At 43.5% G+C, this 20,592-nt stretch overlaps 3 protein-coding genes and 1 non-coding gene across 5 annotated transcripts in view; 2 read left to right on the forward strand and 2 right to left on the reverse strand.

Moving 5' to 3' along the window:
- The window catches only part of LOC139103218 (large ribosomal subunit protein mL62), a 61,952-nt gene that overhangs the window by 16,323 nt on the left and 25,037 nt on the right, over positions 1–20,592 (reverse strand). The window lies entirely within an intron of this gene.
- LOC139103221 (uncharacterized) lies at positions 1,974–16,401 on the forward strand. The gene is made up of 7 exons (XM_070657703.1): positions 1,974–3,049; positions 4,933–5,011; positions 7,993–8,165; positions 11,088–12,007; positions 12,089–13,735; positions 13,960–15,012; positions 15,173–16,401. The coding sequence occupies exons 1-7, from the start codon at positions 2,920–2,922 to the stop codon at positions 15,440–15,442; spliced, it is 4,272 nt and encodes a 1,423-aa protein (XP_070513804.1). The 5' UTR covers positions 1,974–2,919; the 3' UTR covers positions 15,443–16,401.
- Positions 16,314–18,817, reverse strand: Wmd (serine-threonine kinase receptor-associated protein wmd). The gene is made up of 5 exons (XM_070657676.1): positions 18,416–18,817; positions 17,575–17,873; positions 17,255–17,484; positions 16,988–17,124; positions 16,314–16,906 (listed from the first exon to the last, which is right to left on the reverse strand). Exons 1-5 carry the CDS (start codon positions 18,528–18,530, stop codon positions 16,695–16,697), a joined length of 993 nt encoding a protein of 330 aa, XP_070513777.1. The 5' UTR covers positions 18,531–18,817; the 3' UTR covers positions 16,314–16,694.
- Positions 19,968–20,040, forward strand: Trnaf-gaa (transfer RNA phenylalanine (anticodon GAA)). Its single transcript has one exon. It is a non-coding gene; the product is annotated as a tRNA-Phe (tRNA).

Here is a 20,592-nt window from a genome sequence, read left to right on the forward strand (position 1 = left end):
GGAGTTTAATAATTAATTTCCTTTGCTTATTCACACGTCGCCGCCAAGTTCTGGCTGAAACGAGAGCGTGCAGCGAGACCTCAAGTTTTCCCAGCTGCGAGGCGAGCGGATTTATAAGCCGATCGCGCGTGAGGAGGAACAAAGAGGCGGCGAAGAAGGCTGCCGCGGAACTTTTCTACGCGACGACATAAGTCATTAGATCATTGTTGCGCGGGCACGTCCAAGCGATTATCGCGGTGAATGCGGCAGATGTAATCACGAGTGTCACGATGAGACGACGATGAAATCAAGGAGAGCGGCTTTCCGTTACAAAGCTGCCCGCTTCTCGTCACATCGTGAACGCTCGTGATGGCTTTTCCTTCCCTCGCGCCTCTCGTTATTAATCGAAAGTACCACGGCTTCGGTAAATAATGATCTTTTAATACCCGAGCGACTCGCGACGCTGTCCATTGTGTTAAAAACGTGGCCGTCGCGTCGCTTGGCATTTCATTCTGGGTCGTTAATAAATATATAATTATTTCGTATTCTGCATAGTCGGTTAGAAAACTAAATAAAAATCTGTTTCATCATATCGTTCTTTTTTTTTTTCTTTTTTTTGCTTTTAACAATTCACTTGATCTGTACCGTAACGAGGTTCGTTATGGTTATAGACAGAAGGTATTTAAACACCTCGACGCCGCGATTGATCCGCATAATTCCCCCTTTCGTAAAATGTTTATTGCGACGGCCGAATGAACGTAATAAAATGGAGAAACCCGAAGGCAGAATGACGATGTTACTCGCGCCGATTACGGCAGCCCGCGATGTTGTAAGACGCGAGGAATTCGTTTAGAAATGTCCGCCACCTGTCTTGATCTGCAAAATGATCACGTATTCAAACCGCACTTCTCAATGTCAGCGCGATGAAATTTCTATCGAAGTGTCGAAACGAGCCGACCTTTACCATTGTCCCATTGGCACTTTCACCCGCGGTGTATTTCCTCGAGAGCACCGCCGGAGTTGCTCCAGCAGTCGCCATCGAGAACGTCTTCGCCACGTTCGTTCCGCCCAAAATATGAACTTCTATTGCTACGTGTTCAACGTATTTAATTTTTACGAGCAATTGATCATCTCTGAGATAATTACCGATTGTTCGGATGAGATAGAATTATTCCATTTTTTTTTTTTATTAAATATAATTTTTATTATACGTTCGTGGAAATATGTTGGGCAGTCGTTAAATTAATTTCTTTTCCGTCTTGTTATGTTTGAACTAAAGTGCTCAGAAAGAAAAAGAGAGAGAAAGAAAGAGAGGGGCGATACTTTGTAGTAGAAATCGGGCGATAATTACAAATACGTCTATTTGGGAGTCGACTTCTCTCGATGAGCTACCGGCACATGGAGCAGAATTTTTCGGAGGTACGGCCCCGGGGCACGAAATCCCAAGGACCCGTGCGCGTGTTGGATCTTCGAGAAAGATTTCTCCAGTTCCGCTGACCCACTGACACTGAATTATCATTCGCGTATGTGTGCGTGCGAGCGCCTTATGACTGCGACCTTTCACAGCACGAAAAGCCGAGTCCGCGGCCCGGGTCCCTATCTCGTAGGGCGAACGAACGACGTCGTTCCCAACTTGTTAGGCAAAGTACTCCGTTAACGAATCTCTAATCGAGCCTCTAATTTTACACGGGGACCAATTCAAGTAGCCGGCTTGTGAAAAATTATCCATGAGAACGTCGAGTTTAAAAATCGAAAAACAATTGGCTTCCGTCGTTTATCAGCCCGGATAACAAGTCCCGTATGTGGAAAATTTAGTACATCCCGCCACGCCACTTATCCGCTAATAAAATATATATATATATATATATATTTTTTTTTTTTTTTTAATTTCTCCGTATATTTATGAATTACACGCGCACACCGAAGAGAAGAGAAAGACAAATGTATATGGGGGATACGTGAAAAGCGGGGCTACTCTCTCTTATCTCGAGACGGCCGTAAGAGCCCGGCGGATACGGAAAGAAGGAAGCTCACGAAAGAGAGATTACTTCTAGCGTCCGCAAAGAAATTCTCGACGCACTTGTGGCACCATCCGATTTCGATTAGCCGGCAAATGGGCAAACGAGTCAATCGTTTATCCGCGCACGTTGCTATTTATAGGTATTGCAATCGCACAGACGTGTTATAACAATAATCTTGCCGCGGAATACAATTTGAAGTAAGAAAGGTGGGTGAAATATCTGTCGCCGCGTAGGTGAAGCGTAAAAGTTCTTTAGAAAAGTGCCCTACGGGCAGCGACGCATTCTTCATGTAAATGAAACTTTTCCTCGGCGATCGTTTATCAGAGAGTACAACCGGTAAACCATATGGCGTAAAAGATTGAAGGCTTTCTCGTAAATGTGACGTTTGCGGACTGCGTTAAATCGCGCGCGTGCACCCTGCGTACTTTAGATTTCGTTTAAGACTTCATTACTCGGTCGTAGATCTTAGCCAACGTGCGGAATTAAAATCGGAACAAACGCGTTGATCAAAGCGAGCAAGCGGATTCTCGTATCGGAAACGCGACGAATTCAATTGGCTTGCTCTTGATCTTTTTTTTCCTTTTTCTCTCTCTTTCTTTCTCTCTCTCTCTATCTCTCTTGTCCCCTCACAGAGAAAGTACATCCGACTACCTGAAAGTATTTACAATGTCGTACGCCATACATTTTCATGAATATGACCAACGAACAATGTAACTACGACTAATCAATTTAATTAACGAGAATTTATTTCTTACGTTTATTCACCAACGTAACGTTTAATTCTATTTAACGAGAAGATGTTATAATTATTTCAACTTTAGCAAGTCCAAGTGTTTTTTTTTTTCCAGTTTCTTAAAAAATAAGCCTCCGGGAAAATGTATTTGCTCGACTGTGTCGTTTAGCAATCGCTTTCCTAATTATGTATTTCAACGGAGGAGTGACGGCGTTTCTCTATTTCGGTTTCAGATGCAGCCTGATACTGCTGTATGTGTTAGTCACTGCGGGGCCCGCACTACTACAATCGACAGTTGGCCAGTTCGATATTTCTGGTGAGCGTAACATAAAGAAAAAAAAATAATAATAATTATAATAATAATAATAAAAAGGAACATTACGTCTTACGGTAACACCGTCATTCATTTTGCCGCGCCGTTCTTAGCAAGATGACGCTAACATCCCGCGACCTGATTTCGCCACCGAGAACTTACGTCTTCGCAACGTCAATTTTTGTCCGCGGCATCCTCGCAAATTGTCTTGCATTCCTAAAAGAAGATAACCGCGCGCCTGAAATATCATTTTCTATTCAACGCGTGAATGTCGCATATCTGCCGAGAAAATTAAGCCGGACGTATTGTAACATCGGGGAATGATGTATACCGACGTACGGAGATAATGATAATTGCAAGCCGATTGATGCACGCAGAAAATGCACGATCTGTTGGGCGGATATACCTAGCCGGTTATTAATAAGGTCCGGCAAACGCGTTCTGTAAAGAAAAATACAAAGACTAAAATTTGTTTTTTTTTTTTCTTTTTTTTTATCGACGTATCAAAGACTGATAATATGCTTTTAATCTTCGGAAATTGGAAGACTTACAAGATGTAGATACGCTAATACTCATTGCTTTTTTTTATCTTTTCTCTTTCAATTTTTATTCGCGGCATAGTTGTCCGATGAAAGAATGCGTTTAAAATATTTCGCGAAATACGAGACGGGATAAAGCCACATGCTTTATTACGAACATAAATAGAAAATTTTTTTTTAAAACCATGACCATTCCGGGCGATTAACGTGGTTTTTTTTATTTTTTTTATTTTTTTTATTTTTTTTTGCATTATTTGCATAAATGTAATTGACCAGGATCAACCTTTATAATCGATGACGTATCACCTTTTGAACAGAAGCGTTGAATACTTTACAAGAAAACGCGCCGACTTAGTCTCGTGATTCTCGGAAATCCTTTTCAGGATGTATCCGCCAAATTGACCGTGTACAAAAGACTGCAATTATGTGATTGGCGAAGTAGCAGCGTATAATTCCTTTATCGACTCTTAACACGATAATCTCCACGGTAGTTTGAAAAAGAAAAAACACACTCTTTCTTTAAAAAAAAAAAAAAATTAATATACATTTATGAAATATGTAATCAATTTATAAAAATTAATATATATTATATACGAATTTTTTGTGTAATTTATTCAGCTCGTAATTTTTACCGTTTATTCGAAAGAATTGCTGAAATGGCTAATTATGTAAGGGAGGAAGCGGCCCGGTGTTACTAATTCGAAGGGAACGAGAAACAATAGTGAGATTGCTCTCACGTCGACACGTAAAATCGGCTCAGACTTTAAAACTGTAACACCGCGAGATCACATCCAGAGATCTGAACGGAGAGAATCCTTTCGTTAATTAGTGAATTTCGTTAAACCAAATTATTATTTAACCCGCCCCTAAATACGACCCCCCTTACCCGAGCCGCACGTGTTTGACAATTGGCACAAGGATTTTTAATTCTGCACTTCAGCACACGGTTGAAACAATGTATGCCAAGGACTCTTCATTTACTTTCCCCCGTTTAAAAAGGAAATGTAGATTTCATTGTTGGCGCCGATTGTCGCCGCCTTTTCGCGATGCCCGATTGGATTCCTTCGCCTGGCTCGCTTCGCGTCCGCGGGGATAAGAAGTCAGCTTAATTTTTTATTAATTGTACGCTGAGTGTATGCTACTCGTATCGCCAGCGAAAAAATCCGTCGCTCCGCGAAAGCGGTCGTGATACTTTTCGGTGTAATTTTTTTAAGAGACCGAATTTGTTCAAGATTATACAATAACGGCTCAAATACCTTCGTAATAATACTAATAATAACGACTAATTAATAATTTGCCATACAGGTACAGACAAATTGATAACGGCTTGCACGGTTCTTGTTACAGAATACGTCTACGGGATAGATCATGATCTACAGGCGAGAACACGCTCGGCCATCGAGGCGGAGAGATTCGCCTATCGATCGTAAGTCAAATTCCTATATATATTTTTTTTCTCTCGAAGATACAAATTTTGCGGGAAGCAACTTTGTCGCCCGGCTGTAAATCCCGGCGGACTGCATCCCGGTGAAAACCGCGCGTACTTTCCCAGTCATGCCGCACACGATTAACGGCCGTAATATATTACGATCCGGTTTATTTTACTTTTACGAATTCCCGGCGGCGAAATGCAAAATTTCTTGCCGAACTGACTTTTATATAATCCGTCTATTTCGAATGTGATCCGCGATAGCACGGGAATGCCGAAAGCGAGATATGTGCGCTCACGCACGTCGCCGAATGTATAATGAATTGTCGCCGGGTCACGATCGGACCGGGAGAGAAAAAAAGATGCCATTGTGGGCGTCAAGGACAAACGGATCTCTCTCTCCCCTGGCTTTTTAATTGCCCGTAATTAACGAGAGATCGATTGGATTCCGCGGCGCGCCGAAAAAGTGTCTTTAACTCAACTCCAGAATTTAATATCACTATTCATTACCCGTGAAATATTAGACACTTAACTAGAAATAATCTATTACTTTCGTAGATCTCTTTGAAATATATTAGCAAAGTACAATTTTGGACTTGCAGTTTTATGATAACACGCATGTATATTAGCCTGATACGAGAGAGAAAGAGAAAGAGAGAGACAGAGAGAGCTAAAGATGCTCACACATTAAAGTTGATTTATTAGTTTGTGTTGTGTACAATTTTATGAGGTCGGGCTGGAGATAATAAATCATTTCGTACGGATTTATAATGATTTACGCGAATGCATAATGCACAAAGCGAAAAAATTTCTAAGAATAAACGGACTGGAATGACGCGAAATATTTCAGCTTACACGAGAGACGTGACGATGGTGTATGAATAATAATGAAGGCGAATAAAGAGTCTATTTTTTTTTTCTTTTTTTTCTTTTACATCGCGAAGAGAATATTGATTTTCGTAAAGGCCACTCTTTGAATTTGCCTCGAGTACCTACTTCTCGCGAAACGAACTATTCTGCAAAGAAAAAGAGAGAAAAAAAAAAAAAAAAAAAAAAAAATACGGTGTAGATTTGAAGATTTTTTTAAAAAACATCTTGCGATATAGGTTTTAATTAACGTATCACCGTTTCGTGATATCTGCCAGTGGTATTTACAGAAATTGGCCAGACGGTCGCCGATACTTAGCATACTATTTTTATTTTTATGACTAAACATTTATTAACAGCAATTAGCATGAAATCGCTGTAAATCGCGCATGAAAATGCAGCTCATTTGCATCTCAGTCGACGTGAGATATCGAGATATCAGGTGCTCAGGATAAACAACATGGCGCGTTAATATTATAATTTGTAAGGTAGCTCTCGGCAGTTTCTCTCTTTCCTTTTTCTTTTGAGAAATTGAACTGAATCAATATGCATAACGGAAGCTGAAGATGTGGACATTGCTGTAAAACTGTCAGCTACTAAAGATGAAATGTTGACCGTCTTTTCCCTGGAATGTCGTCAACTTTGGTGAAAAGAAACTGATGTTCGCGCGCGGGTCTTCACTTGCATTTTACTAAGTTTTATTTTTTTTAATTAATTTTTCAAAATTTCTTTTCTTTTTTCTCTCGACAAACGTTATCTAACGTCACTGTAAATAATAAAAAAAAAAAAAAAAAAAAAAAAAACGAATCTGCCGTTTATTCGCTTCCACGCAGAAAAGCGTCGGTCGTGGCGGAAGTGACTTGCGTGCTCGGTTCTATCGGCTTCTTTTTTTTCCTACGGTAAAAATGAATTTCTCGTTTATTGACTTGATCGGCGGGTTGGCGCACGTGCCCCGACAGGCTCCGGTGACATTAGAGAACGACAATGACGACGGCCACGTGCATATCTCGCCGTGTTCGTGCGTGCACGCGCCTCCTCCCATGGCCAGCAGCCTTCTCGAGGTCGAGAAAAGGGAATAGCGACGGCAATGGGTTGCACGAGAAATCTTCCTCGTGACTGAAATGCCGATGCCGGATCGGCCGACATTGCCGGAGCTCCTTTCCTCGACCATGAAAGTAAAAGCGTGCACCGCGCGCGAGAAAAAGAGGGAAATGGAGCAGGAAGGACGCGTTCGACTTCTAGCGGAACTGGATTCCGTTCTTCCACCTCGAGCGAAAGGATGGCGTATAGATAGCGAGATCCGCGGTCCGAAAGAAAGGAAAAAAAAAAAAAAAAGAAGTCGTTGTAACAAAATCTTTTGGCTTTAATAAGCTGCCCTGACGAGTATCGTTATTGTAAAAAGAATTCTCCCAGGTGCGACGGAAAGTTTCATTTCAATGTCTCATAAATTATTATAATTGCCACGAGTCGATTCTCATTTTTATTCCGTTCTGACGAGTAAATTAAATACTCGCGCTTTAATAAAAAAAAGAAACATTTGTATTTAATAAAACGTTATATTTTTCCAGAAAGATAAGCTCTAATTAACACAGAATATTTTTTTTCTTTTTATTTTATTGCAAAATTATTCGTAAAATAATTCCAATTCCGATAATAATGCAACGACTGCGATAAAATGGAAAGAAAATGCGGGAGATGCGTTATGTAAAAACAACAGAGAGAAAGAAGAAAATGGAATGAAGGAGGTGCAAGTAATAGCTATATTATGTTAACGAACAATTACCGTTTCGCGAGGAATTGATTGATATATTACTGAGAAAAGATTGCTATGTTCGCTCTAATGTTCGAGTATCAAATAACAATTTCCAGTAATAGACTATTACATACGCATATTAAATTACCGGAGACATTCCTGGAAATTTTAAATGACCTCTATGAAATATTCGCATACGTCTGCTGAGTGATTTAACTCTTCAAAGGAATTAAGAAGTTAAATCTTCACGATCAAAGATTAAGGAAAAGAAAAAAGAAAAAAAACATGCGACTTAAAATTCCATTATCGACTTTTATCACTTCAGAAATTTATCTTGTTTTTTTCTTTTTTTCTCCAGACGCGCAAACAGAATTCACTCGGTCAATTCGACCTGCAGGGTTCGATCGGAAAGGCCTTGTCCACCGAGCAAGTACAGAACACCCTCAGGTGCCTGCAACAATGTGAGACATCCCGCGTGGGGAGCCAGAGGCTCCCCATTCCTGAAATTGCTGCCACCGGAATATGCAGATGGTAAGACAATGCACGACGTCTTTAACAATAAAATATTTTTTTTTTTTTTTGCAGCATATTGTTTCACATAATAAGTATAACGCGTCGATACTGATACAGTTACGCACGCGAAGTGTTCTTAAATTAACTTTAAATTGGCTAATAAGTTCGAAGGATTTTTTTTTATTCGCGTCGAGCCGGTTGACTATCGGTAGCGAGTCGTGCAGGTTTTCCACGCCTGATATTTGAAAAACGTCTCGTAGTCGATGTCAATACGTTCACTTTGTTGCTGTCGATTTTCAACTGGACTCCTTAGCCAGCTTATTTATTTAATTATTTATTTTAATTTATTTAAAATATAATAAGTGAATTCTCCGCGCGCGCAAAGCAGCGTTGAGCTGCTTTTCGGGTATATCGAATTGATTTAAGGGAATTGGAGAACCTGCACCGTTGCATTATTGCGCCTGCCTTCCGAGGTGGTGTTGAGAATGGAAAGTGAAAATTGGAACGCGCGTGCCAGTTAGACGAGTGAGCCTAGATTCATTTCGACGTCGGCTCGTTTGGTATGGCCGATACGAGCCGCACGGCGGCCTCGAAGGGGGCGGATTAGCATGCGGAAAGACACGCGCGAAATAGAGAGTTTCGCGAGCGGGTCTTCTCTCCTGGGTGCTATATCAATTGCGACACCGTATGTGCTCATGACGCGCGCGCGGTATAAAATAATAGAGGAATCTCGCGGTTGTTTGTGCCGGCCGTTACGTGCTCGCATCGCCGTAACACCATCTCACTTTTTCCCCCCCTTTCCCTGCTCCGTCGTTTTTCCCGGAAAGAAAAAGCCTCTTCCTAGGTCTAGTCACGTGCTTCTTCACTGCCGCGTGAGCGTCAATTTGCCTCCCTCATGACACCCGGTACTAATTTTTCAATCGCTCCCAGACACGTTTCCGGAACATTTATTTCTCGGCGGTATGTATGTACATACATGCGCGCGTGCATAATCGCGACGATGTGTATTGTAATACATTTTGTTTCTTATACAATTCTAAATCTAGAAATCGAGCGTCAAATACGTTTTGGTTATTATATTTCAATTTTATTCTTGTTTATTCTATTTTATCTTAATTTTAATTTCCTTTTATTTTTGTTTTTAATTTTTTTTATATTAAATTTAGTTTAATTTAATTTAATTTTATTGATACAAGTAGAATTTCACGAATTTAACGGTCCACTCAAAGTAAATGAACTTCTAGTAGTTTACCGTCAATTAAGCGCGAGAATTTAATTTACACCGCCAAATTGTTTGGTCTTTCGAGGATATTCGACTGCACGTAGAAAGAGAGGGAAAGGCAGGCAGCTGGCGCCCATCTCCGGGAAAAGAATTCAAACGAAAATATGAAAGTGAGAAGACTGAAGAAAGTGACTGTGGTTCTTCTGTGGGCAGTGGTTGCCAGACGGCGCCTTTCGACGTCGTTGACCCCAAAATACCTTGATGATCGCCGAATGCCTTTCTATAAATTTTCATTGCACCTTTACAGCAAAATAACCACGCGAGAATCAGTCAAGAAACAGGCACCTCGTTATGCGTTACGAAATGCAAATTTTTATCTCGACAATTTCGGAATTGACTCTGGGTTGCGTAACGAAAGCTTGGCTCAAAAAAACTACAACCGAGCAACGGACGATGGTTCTTTTTAAACAGTCTGTCGCTTATACATTTTTATTCTTTCGCCGGTAGTCTCGTCGATAAAAATAATCAGCGAGGGAGGAAAAAAAAAAAAGGGGGATTGTTTTCGCGCCCTGTCGTCATCGTTTGACGAGTCGCGCGCGTCACGAATGAACGGGTCCACGCTGATTGTGTAGGAAGAAACCGCGTGTAACACTTACCGCGTGATCATTAAAGAGCCGACGCCTGTGCGTAACCATGACACAGAATTTTGACACACATCGCGCTTTTCGAGACCGAACGACGAGCCGCCACCTTCGCGGCTCCTTCGTCGGTAAGCGACAACGTGAGTCACCAGCTTGAAATATCGAATTTGCTCGCACAGCCCTATCAATACGCTAATACATCCCACCCTGTGATTCGCGGTCTACCGCTGACGTTAATTGATCCTCGCATTGTTTCGTTTCATTAATTCGCAGTCCTCGGCCGAGTAGCCGGCGGGATCAAAGCACGTGGGACGCGTTAATTGTCATCTCGCGTTCTAAGTATTCGCGTTCTGATACGTTAGCTCACATTTTTTCCAACTTTACTCAATGCCGCGATTTTAATTTCCATGCGGAATATGCATCTCGAGACGCGCCGCATTCTGTTTTAAACAATCGACTTAGAAATATAATCGCGAAAATAGCCGAGCGTATTTAATCTCGTTAGTGCCATTCATCCTTTCTATTAGAGAGTTATAATTGCCTCAAACAGCGATATTCATTGAAAGAGGAAATAATTTTTACCCACGGCGTAAGAGCAAAACGTAGTAAACGAACGAAAGTCGATCGTCCGGAAAGACCAAATAACGTCTCCTATCGCGCGTGTTCCTATAAATATAATTAGCTGTTGCATTAAACATCCGAGATAAATGCCGTAATAATTCTGCGTTTCTTATTGTTTCGCGTCACTTTCCACGTAGACGTATCTCTCTCATCTCACATACATTTTCACTTGTTAATAATTAATTTCTGTGCAACGTGCCACAGATACAAACTAATAAAATGTGAAAAGATTGTTTAAAATTAATGTAATGTAAAGGTTGGAAAGAACGTCGTTACCGCCAGCGGTGTAACGGTGATTAAAAAGCGAACGCTGCTTTCTCTCCGCTTTAAAAAAAAGCCTGCGTGATTTTTTCAATAGCATCGCGCGTAAAAAAAAAATAATAATAATTAACAGCGGAGACGTAAACGTTCCACTCTGTCAAAGCATCTACATATACGTTTATATGTTCGCGTTAGGTATTTCAAGACCGAAGCAGTCGGTGGGTACTCACAGTCTTCCCGCACCGAGCGACGTTATCTCCCGCGTATTAACGTCCTTCCCGAGGGTAGGCAGCCATGAGGGGTTGACCAGCCTCTCGGGCGTCTGGTCGGAGCTGGTGTTAAGGGACATCGCCGGCCTGGTCCACCCCGCTGGTGCCGAGAGCAAGTGCTGCGGATCTCACGGCGCGCAGCATCCGGAGTGCTACGAGATGCGCGACGAGAGATACGGTTGCAAGGGCTACTGGCGATCGGCGCCGAGCTTGACGGTGCACGGCTGCCAATTCGACGTGCGGGAACAGATGAACGGCGTCTCGGCGTACCTGGACGGCTCCGGGATCTACGGCGCTACCGACGACAGGCTGCACTTGCTCCGGACTTACGAGGACGGCAGAGTAAACTTGAACGCCTGCGACCTGTGCAACGAGACCGTCGGTCTGCTGCACCGGGTTCTTCTGCGCGAGCACAACCGCGTCGCGGAGAAGCTCGCGGAAACGAACGTGCACTGGGACGACACGAAGCTGTTCTTGGAGGCGCGCCGCATCGTCGTCGCGCAGCTCCAGCACGTCACGTACAACGAGTACGTGCCGGCGATCTTGCGCGAGGCCGCGCACGTCGACGACGAACTTAGGCCGCTGGCGAACGGTTTCTACACCGGCTACTCATCGTCTAACGTAGCGGGTACCTATCACGCGGTGGCACTTGCCACTCTCCGTGCTCTCGCGTGGACGCGCACCGATAAGAAGGACGGCCTGGAGAACCACGTTATCACGTCCGCGAACGGCATTGACGTCGCGTCCGCCCCGGACGCGGCTGCCTGGTCTATTCACATCGCGCGAGATCACGGGGTGCCCGGATACGTCAAGTTCCTGGCCGACTGTTTGGGAGAAAGCGTCAAGGTAAGAAATCGATGTCGCAAAATAAATTAACGTCTTTTTGTTTTTGGTTTACTTCAATAATTGCTATTCGCTCCGGCATAGGTCGACAACTTTACGGACCTCGCGAGGGTGATGCGACCCGAGCACGCGCAGCTACTGAGTACGATTTATACGAACGTCGAGGACGTGGATCTTCTCGTGGGTGGTATTTTGGAGACTCCGGCCACGGGGGTCGCCGTCGGCCCGACGTTCGAGTGCCTTCTCAAGAAGCAGTTCATAACGATAAGAAACTCGGATCGCTTCTGGTACGAGAACGATATTCCGCCGTCGGGACTGACGCCGACGCAGCTGGTCGAGATCAGGAAAGTCTCGCTCGCGAGTATTCTTTGCGCCAACACCAACATCCGCAGGATCCAGCCGCGAGTGTTCATCCGCCAGGATCAATATCTAAACAGCAGGATTAATTGCGAGCAGTACGAGTCCCTCAATATCGCGGCGTGGACCGAGGATCCGCTTCCACTTCCCGTGATGCAGCACAACTTGATAAACACGAACGCGAGCGAGCCGCTGCAACTTTTGCCGGAAATCAGCCCCGAAGTGCTCGCCGCCGCGGTGAAAAGGGCCGAGGAAGAGCTGATCGAGCGGAAGCAGTTAGAATATAACGCTTGGCTGGAGCAAAAGATTGCCGACCCGAAATCACCCGCCGGCACCGCGGCCAGCTTCTCGAAAGCTAACAAGGACGCCCTGCTGCTCGCCAACTCGTCCATTATGTACGAATTGGCCACGAACGAGATTTTAAACGGAGTGCACGGTCTACGGCGCAGAAAGCGACAGATCTTCGAGAACACGGAAAATGTCCTCGGCTTCCCGAACTCGAACGAGTTTTCCGACTTGCTGCAGAACGTCGACATCTCCGGCTTCCTGAATCACCATCACAAGCCGACGAATCACGAGGAGATCGAATGCCCCGTAGATGATTCCCGATGCGACCCGACGACACCCTACCGAACACTCTCGGGTCACTGCAACAACCTGCGCAATCCTAGCCTGGGCAAATCGCTGACGACTTTCGCCCGTCTGCTGCCACCCGCTTACGAGGACGGTGTCTCCAAGCCGAGGAGCACCTCCGTCACCGGCGCCCCGCTGCCGAATCCCCGAGTGATTTCTACCGTGATCCACCCCGATATATCGAATTTACACAACCGCTACACGCTGATGGTGATGCAGTTCGCACAGTTTCTGGACCACGACTTGACGATGACGCCCATCCACAAGGGTTTCGCGGAGTCGATTCCCAGCTGCCGGTCGTGCGACTCGCCGCGCACCGTTCATCCCGAGTGCAACCCCTTTCCCGTGCCGCCGGGCGATCACTTTTATCCCACCGTTAACGTGTCGTCGGGCGCACGCATGTGCTTCCCGTCGATGAGGTCCTTGCCGGGCCAGCAGCACCTGGGTCCGCGCGAGCAAGTTAATCAGAACACCGGCTTCCTGGACGCATCGGTGGTCTACGGCGAGAATTCGTGCATCTGCAATCTCCTGCGCGGTTTCAACGGTCGTATGAACATTTCGAGTCACCCGAACCGTGGCAGAGATTTACTGCCGCAGTCGCCAACGCATCCGGAGTGTAAGGCGCGATCGGGACTTTGCTTCATCGGCGGTGACGGCCGAGCCTCGGAGCAGCCGGCGCTGACAGTTATGCACACTATGTGGGTACGCGAGCATAATCGCGTAATGGAAGGTTTGCGACAGGTATATCTCTTTTTCTTAATTATCTTTTTTCTTAATTATTTTTCTTAATCATTTTTTCTTATTATTATATTATTTTTATATATTTTTTTCTTATTATTTTTCTTAATTATCTTAAAAATCTTTTTTTTTTTTTAAAAGATAGATTGAACAAAAATTCTATACTTTATCGACCGCAATCTCGAAAATAATTTTCTTTCCGTTAATATTAATTTATTTTTAAACAGGTAAATCCTCACTGGGACGGCGAAAAACTCTTCCAAGAAACGCGGCGTATAATTAGCGCGATGCTTCAGCATATTACGTACAACGAATTTCTGCCGAGGATCCTCGGCTGGAACGCCGTCAGCTTGTACGGCCTCAAGCTCTTGCCTCAAGGTTACTACAAGGAATACTCGCCCACGTGCAACCCTAGCGTGCTCAATGAGTTCGCGACGGCGGCCTTCCGGATCGGCCATTCTCTGCTGAGGCCGCACTTGCCGCGCATGGACCGCTCATATAACACCATCGACCCGCCTATCTTGCTGCGCGACGGATTCTTCAATCCGGACATGCTATACCAAGAGAATATGATCGACGAGATGATACGCGGCCTAGTTTCCACGCCGATGGAGACGCTCGACCAGTTCATCACTGGCGAAGTAACTAACCACTTGTTCGAGCAGCGCGGCATTCCGCACTCCGGCGTAGATCTGATAGCTCTGAACGTTCACCGAGCTCGCGACCACGGGCTACCGTCGTACAACCACTACCGGGCGCTTTGCAACTTGAAGAAAGCCACGACGTTCGAGGACCTGTCCAGGGAAATGGCACCGGAAGTGATAGCTCGTATGAAACGCATATACGCCTCCGTGGACGACATCGATCTTTTCCCAGGCGGAATGAGCGAGAGGCCACTTCAAGGCGGCCTGGTCGGACCTACCTTCGCCTGCATAATCGCCATTCAATTCAGGCAGTCGAGAAAGTGCGATCGCTTCTGGTACGAGACCGACGATCCGAACATCCGCTTCACCGATCATCAGATGGCGGAGATTCGCAAGACTACTCTGACTAAAGTGATGTGCGAGAACATGGACCACCAGACGGACATGCAAAGAGCGGCGTTCGACCTGCCTAGCAATTTCCTGAACCCTCGCGTGCCGTGCAGCTCGATGCCTCATATGGACTTTGCTGCTTGGCGAGAAACCAGACACGGCTGTCAGATCGGCGGAAGAAACGTCGCGATCGGAGAGTCTGGCTTCCCTACGCCTTGCACCAGCTGCGTTTGCACCGCTGAAGGCGTAAGTATATCTTTGAACGAGAAGAAAAGGCCTTAAAAAATCTCTCCACTCTTAATTTGCACCGAATAAAATATTTAATTTAATATTTCTTCAGCATCTTTCACAATATTACTAATGAAACGCAGGTCTTGAAAACAAGTCTTTCTTTTTTTTTTTTCAGACGCAATGCGCCTCGCTGAGAGTCACAGACTGCAATCAACTCCTACGAGAAGCTTCTCGAGAGGCAATTCTGCGAGACGATGTATGCACCGCCCAATGCGGTTTCGTGCTGGCAGCTTCAGAAAGTAACGCGAGGTTTCAACAATTTACTACGCCCAGCGGGCCGGGATTCTCCGGTTTCCCGCCACATACGAACAACCTGAGAAGCTCGCCAACGCCAACTTCGTTTAACGGCTTCAAGCTACCCGACCTCTCGCAGTTCATCGGCTAAATCGAGAATAGACGGGGAAGACTTAAAATTTTTCATTTTTTGTTTACTGAGTATTGTATTATATGCAGAGAAACACATTGCCTTTACTTTGAGAGACTACGATAGTCGCAATCCCGAAAGTTTCATAACCGATCAGTCGTGCTGAAGCTCAACATTGTGAAGAAAAGAAAAATACAGCGGACAGACAATGAGAGAGAATATTTTAAATGTAAGCATAAAGCAGGAGATACTTAACGGAAGATAAGAGAAAGAGTACCTGTCGGCGTGTAAATATAGATTAAGTATTTAGTTCACTGAAGAAGAACGAAATCGCATCGTCATAAAAAGCAAAGGAGAGCAGAAAGACACGCGAGCGGGATGTGGAATTCATTTTAATTAGAGAAGTGATGGTTTTAATATTATTTCATCACGTTGAATTAATAAATATTTTCACTTTCGAATATTATTCGAAACAGAAAAATTGCTGCAAGTCTAAAAACGTGTTAAAAGTGTCTCTTAAAATGCTTCGAAGATATATACATATATATATATTTTTTCTGATTTCGAATAATATTCGAAATAAATTGAATTTTTATATAATTGAATTGTTTGATGATCTGTTAAAAAGAACAAGATTAATCAGTACCAGAAATAATGCATTAGACAAGCGCGCGTGCAAGCAAGGTTTGCGCGGTGCACTGTCGCGCTATACGTTATGGTGATATTACGTTGCGCGGAAATTAAGATCGAGAGTGATTGCCGAGCATGTCAAAGTAGACATACGTCATGTGTGCCGCATGATGAATGTCAGCACTCAGCGTCATATATCGATGTATCACTTCATGCGTTTGAATAATGGAGGTATCGACTTATAAGAAATGTAAATGCAACGTTCGTTATGAACTTGTCTTTCTTTCCTTATCTAATTTTGTATTATAACGTGACATGTATAATGTTAATAAATGTTAATATTTCTTTTTCGCTGTAGTTTTTTTTTTCGTAATATAAATAGCGATCCTATATCTCCCATGCCTCCACGAGCTCTGAAATTGGTCCTCGCTTTTACTTTTGGAATAAAGGCTACAATGGAAGCAAGGTTTTTTTTTTTTTTTAAGAATGAGTTATTTGCAAGAATTTTCGATAGCCTAAATAACAAATATTCAACGTGTTTCGTCTTCGGAATTATTCGTCCACTACAGCTTGATCCGAGAGGTTTGCTTTTAGGCTTTCGAAAATACAACCAGAGATTTGCTTGCCTCTCTGAAATGCGAGTTTAACTGGCAGGAACTTCTTGTTTGTTATTAATCACGGCGGTATTTTCTTGTATTGTGGGCGTCTGTTCTACGCAACGCCATAATCCGTAGGTTTTGCCGACCACCGTTTGCCATAATCGCAAAGTACCATCCTCGGATCCGCTAGCGTATAATTCACCATCCGGCGAAAACCGTACGCAGTGCACAGGCCCAAAGTGCCCTTTGAATGACTCTAAAAATTTTATATACATCGATTATCAATTACATCGAGAGCACTTATCATTAAAAATATTTAAATTATTAAGAATTTTACCTATTTCGGCCCCTGTATTATAATCAAACTTGTACATTTTAAAATCTTCCCCACCACATACAAAAATAGTGCAATCCGGATGCAAGCTGGCACTGTTGACTTGAGTTGGGACCATGAATTCTTTTATCTTGGTCAATCTAACAAATCGAAAAATTAAAATCATTATTTCCACGTGAATATAATATTAATATCTTTAATATTCAATAATTTTATAATGTATTGCTAGATAGCTTGACATAAAATTAAAAAGAAAACAATATTGCATACTCTTTACTGTCCCAAAAGCTAACAATGTTAGAGTGAGTGGTGGTAATGACATTTCCATCTTTTGACACCTCCATGGAGCTTGGTATCGCAGGAAAATCTAGTCTCTTAACTTCTTGCCCACTGTTTCTATCCCATACCCTCAAAGTTTTATCATCTGCACAAGTAATCAAGGCAGAGTTATTATCAAAGAAAGTGACATGCCTAATACCACTTGTGTGACCTGAGAAAATCTAAAAAAAAAAAAAAAAAAAAAAAAAAGAGAAAAATGATAACATGTTACAGCAACTTAGACACTTGCTTAATAATGTATATAATTTTACTTGTGGCGCTTCTTCTGGTTTATTAAGGTCGTAAATGCGCACTAGCTTCTCATTAGAGCCAGTACACAAATGGTTAGAGTCGGTACTAAAATTCACAGATTTAACTATGTGATTGTGCTGAAAGGAATGGACCTCTTCTCCCTTGATCGCGTCCCAGACTTTGGCATTAAAGTCTGCTGCACCAGTAGCAGCCCGTGTGGCCTCTGGATTTAACGCTACACCCCACACTGCCCCTTTGTGTCCTTCAAATGTGCCAATCCAATCTCCAGTGTCGCCTTGGCGCAACATAGGCTTGCCATCTAAAAATTGTTTAGTTTAGAATGTGTTCTGTGCATAAAATAATTAATCTAAATTAACTCCATAAAAATATTCAAGTTTATAATAAAGCAATTTTCTATATTAAACCAAACTGTTACGGGAAACGTCGAAAATATAAAAAAAAAAAAAAAAAGGAAGCCTCAACGCCCTACAGAGTAATCTCTCGATTAACCTCAACCGACATTAATAATTCATCGAGCAATTACGTTCACCGAAGTGTATTAGCACATTAATTCTCGCAGTCCCGTGACACGAATCGAGTTACCTTCGCGCTGGTGCCTCGAGCGCGGGCAGGAAGAGATCTTGTCGCGAGCACGCACGTCTAACCTCGAAATGCGGAGCCTTGGGAGCGACCGGAAAGAATCGGGCCAAGGCGATCGAGAATCGGACGTGCGGCCAGAAAGAAAGGAAAAAAAAAAAAAAGAAATAAATAAAAGAGAGAAAAAAGGAATCGGAGCGAGTCTCGAACTCGAACGCGCTCGCGGGGGCGAAGGGGGGTAAAGGAAGGAGGAAAGTGTGTTACCTTTGCACGCCGAGATGAGATAGTACCCGGACTCGGTGACGTCGGAGAAGGCGAGATGGACCACGGGTCTCGTGTGTCCGCTGCACGTCAGCGGTGTCTGCCTTAGGCTGGCCATCGTCGCGTTTCCTTCCTCTCTGGCCTCCTGGCGAACGGACGGACGCGGCTCCCAGTCACCAGCCACCACAGCCACCACGTGCGTTCTCGTTGCGTTCTCGTGCTGGCCACTGGCGTACCGTCACGTCACGCGCGCAAAACACGACTGAGCGGATTCAACTCACTGAACTCACTGAACGGCGTTACCGGCGTGCACGCGAGTCCGGCGGCCGGGACGATAATCGCCGCGTACCGGCAATTAAATGCCGAGGCAGGAAGAACGTCGCGGGTACGCGGCCTCGTATTCCCCTTTTCTCCGACGCTGCATCCCGCGACATATTGTTCCTTCCCGTCTCCCCGTACCACCGGGCGCGATCGTTATTCGTATGCGAAGCCGCGCGGCTCCGAATTTATGCAATTTTTCCGCGCCGCGGGATCCGCGAATTGAAATCTCCCGGAGGACATCTGGGTCGCGCGGAGCAGACACTTGATTTTAGATCCGACGGTGGAAGGTTACTTAAATTGTTTTTCCCGGAATGCCACGAGAAAATGCATCATTTTCTATTAAAATTGTCGACGTTCCGAGGAAGCGACTGTACATATCAATGCTATGCGCACGCTGTGTAATCATACCTCACCCATCGTTCTAAAACAGTGTCATTGTTTAAAATTAAAGTTCTCCAACCAAGAGATAAATGTCGCAGAGGAGCAACGAAAAATTATTACGCTAGCATTTCTATTTTTCGAGCGTATATCATTGCATATAAAACAAAAAAAAAATATATATATATATGAATAAGTATATGTGAGGACCTAAGCTGGTTTAAAGAAATTCGAGACGTGTACGAATTTGCGCACACGAATAAAATGAAACATACAGATAAATAAAATAATTGAAGAATAAATATGGTAACGCTTTGCTTTGCCCCTGCAAGTTATTTCCTTCAAATCCTTCGAATCTTGAATCACGACCATGAATTAACGCAGTCTCCTTCCCTTCCACTTTATATGTTAGTAACCAACCTTAGCGTTTCGTAGAACGCGTGCTTTTGCGACGTGCGTCGACTGGGAATCAGTCGATATTCGAAGGATGAAATTGGAAAAAGAAAAAAAAAAAATATTGCGGAACTTTTCGAGATAATTGCGACACAGAAATTCGCCTGATATCGATCGATATACTTATTTGTACTTATTTAAATATATATACTGAATTATTAATATTGCGGCGTTAAGAACTCTTATTTGCGTAAAAATTATGCAAAGTAAGAAATTAAAATTAAATAAAAGTATATTGCAACGAAAATTCTTTTTAAAATATTTATAATAGATATGATATTGAGTTTGCTGGCTGATTAAAAATGTATTCCTCGTAATTACGATTTTTTTATATCGCATAATATATTAATTACACGGGTGTGAGAATGACTTTTTAGATTGATAACGAATGTCATCCCTACGAGCCGAAATAGCTCAGTTGGGAGAGCGTTAGACTGAAGATCTAAATGTCCCCGGTTCAATCCCGGGTTTCGGCAGTTAGTGGAATTTCTTTTTTTTTACTTTTATATTTTTATTTTCCTTAAAAACGAAGGGAACGAATTATTAAATCCCACTCACGTGTAAAATACACTTGTACTTGAGGATCTTATCAAATTCGCACGAAATAAAATATTCTTTTCCATCAAACGCTACATAAACGCTTTTATCTTCCCCGGCGGTGTTCTACCTCACTATACTTCAGAGTTTATTCATTACAAAATCCAAGGTACACAACTACCCTGTCTCAAGTATATTAAATAATTATCTTTTAATCGGGGGAGTAAAGTGCACGGTGCGATTCGTTTTACCTACTTGTCCAAAAGAAAAAAATAAATAAATACATTAAAAAAAACCCTCAAAAAAATCAGGAAGAAGCTTCGGTAAACCGGAACGAATCCGTCATCTCGAGTTTTGAAAAAAAAGGGTGAGTCTTTTTTCCTCGCGAGCCGCGTGCACGTCGTCCGCGCAGTCGGAATCCGCGTGTCGAACGCAACCGGGGTGGCAGGAACTAGAAGAGAGGACCACGGCGGTCCTCGTGGTGCGCACAC

This window comes from Cardiocondyla obscurior, linkage group LG06 (genome assembly GCF_019399895.1).
Source record: "Cardiocondyla obscurior isolate alpha-2009 linkage group LG06, Cobs3.1, whole genome shotgun sequence".
In the NCBI taxonomy this organism is placed as follows: domain Eukaryota; kingdom Metazoa; phylum Arthropoda; class Insecta; order Hymenoptera; family Formicidae; genus Cardiocondyla; species Cardiocondyla obscurior.

Bases quoted from the DNA above. Each gene is read 5' to 3' on its own strand.
- LOC139103221 (XM_070657703.1), top strand. From the start codon at position 2,920: ATGTATTTCAACGGAGGAGTGACGGCGTTTCTCTATTTCGGTTTCAGA. The intron at 3,050-4,932 runs GTGAGCGTAACA...TTCTTGTTACAG, and splicing joins TGGCCAGTTCGATATTTCTG to AATACGTCTACGGGATAGAT. The intron at 15,013-15,172 runs GTAAGTATATCT...TTTTTTTTTCAG, and splicing joins GCGTTTGCACCGCTGAAGGC to ACGCAATGCGCCTCGCTGAG.
- Wmd (XM_070657676.1), bottom strand. From the start codon at position 18,530: ATGGCCAGCCTAAGGCAGACACCGCTGACGTGCAGCGGACACACGAGA. The intron at 17,485-17,574 runs GTAAAATTATAT...TTTTTTTTTTAG, and splicing joins AACCAGAAGAAGCGCCACAA to ATTTTCTCAGGTCACACAAG. The intron at 17,125-17,254 runs GTATGCAATATT...TCGATTTGTTAG, and splicing joins AGCTTTTGGGACAGTAAAGA to ATTGACCAAGATAAAAGAAT.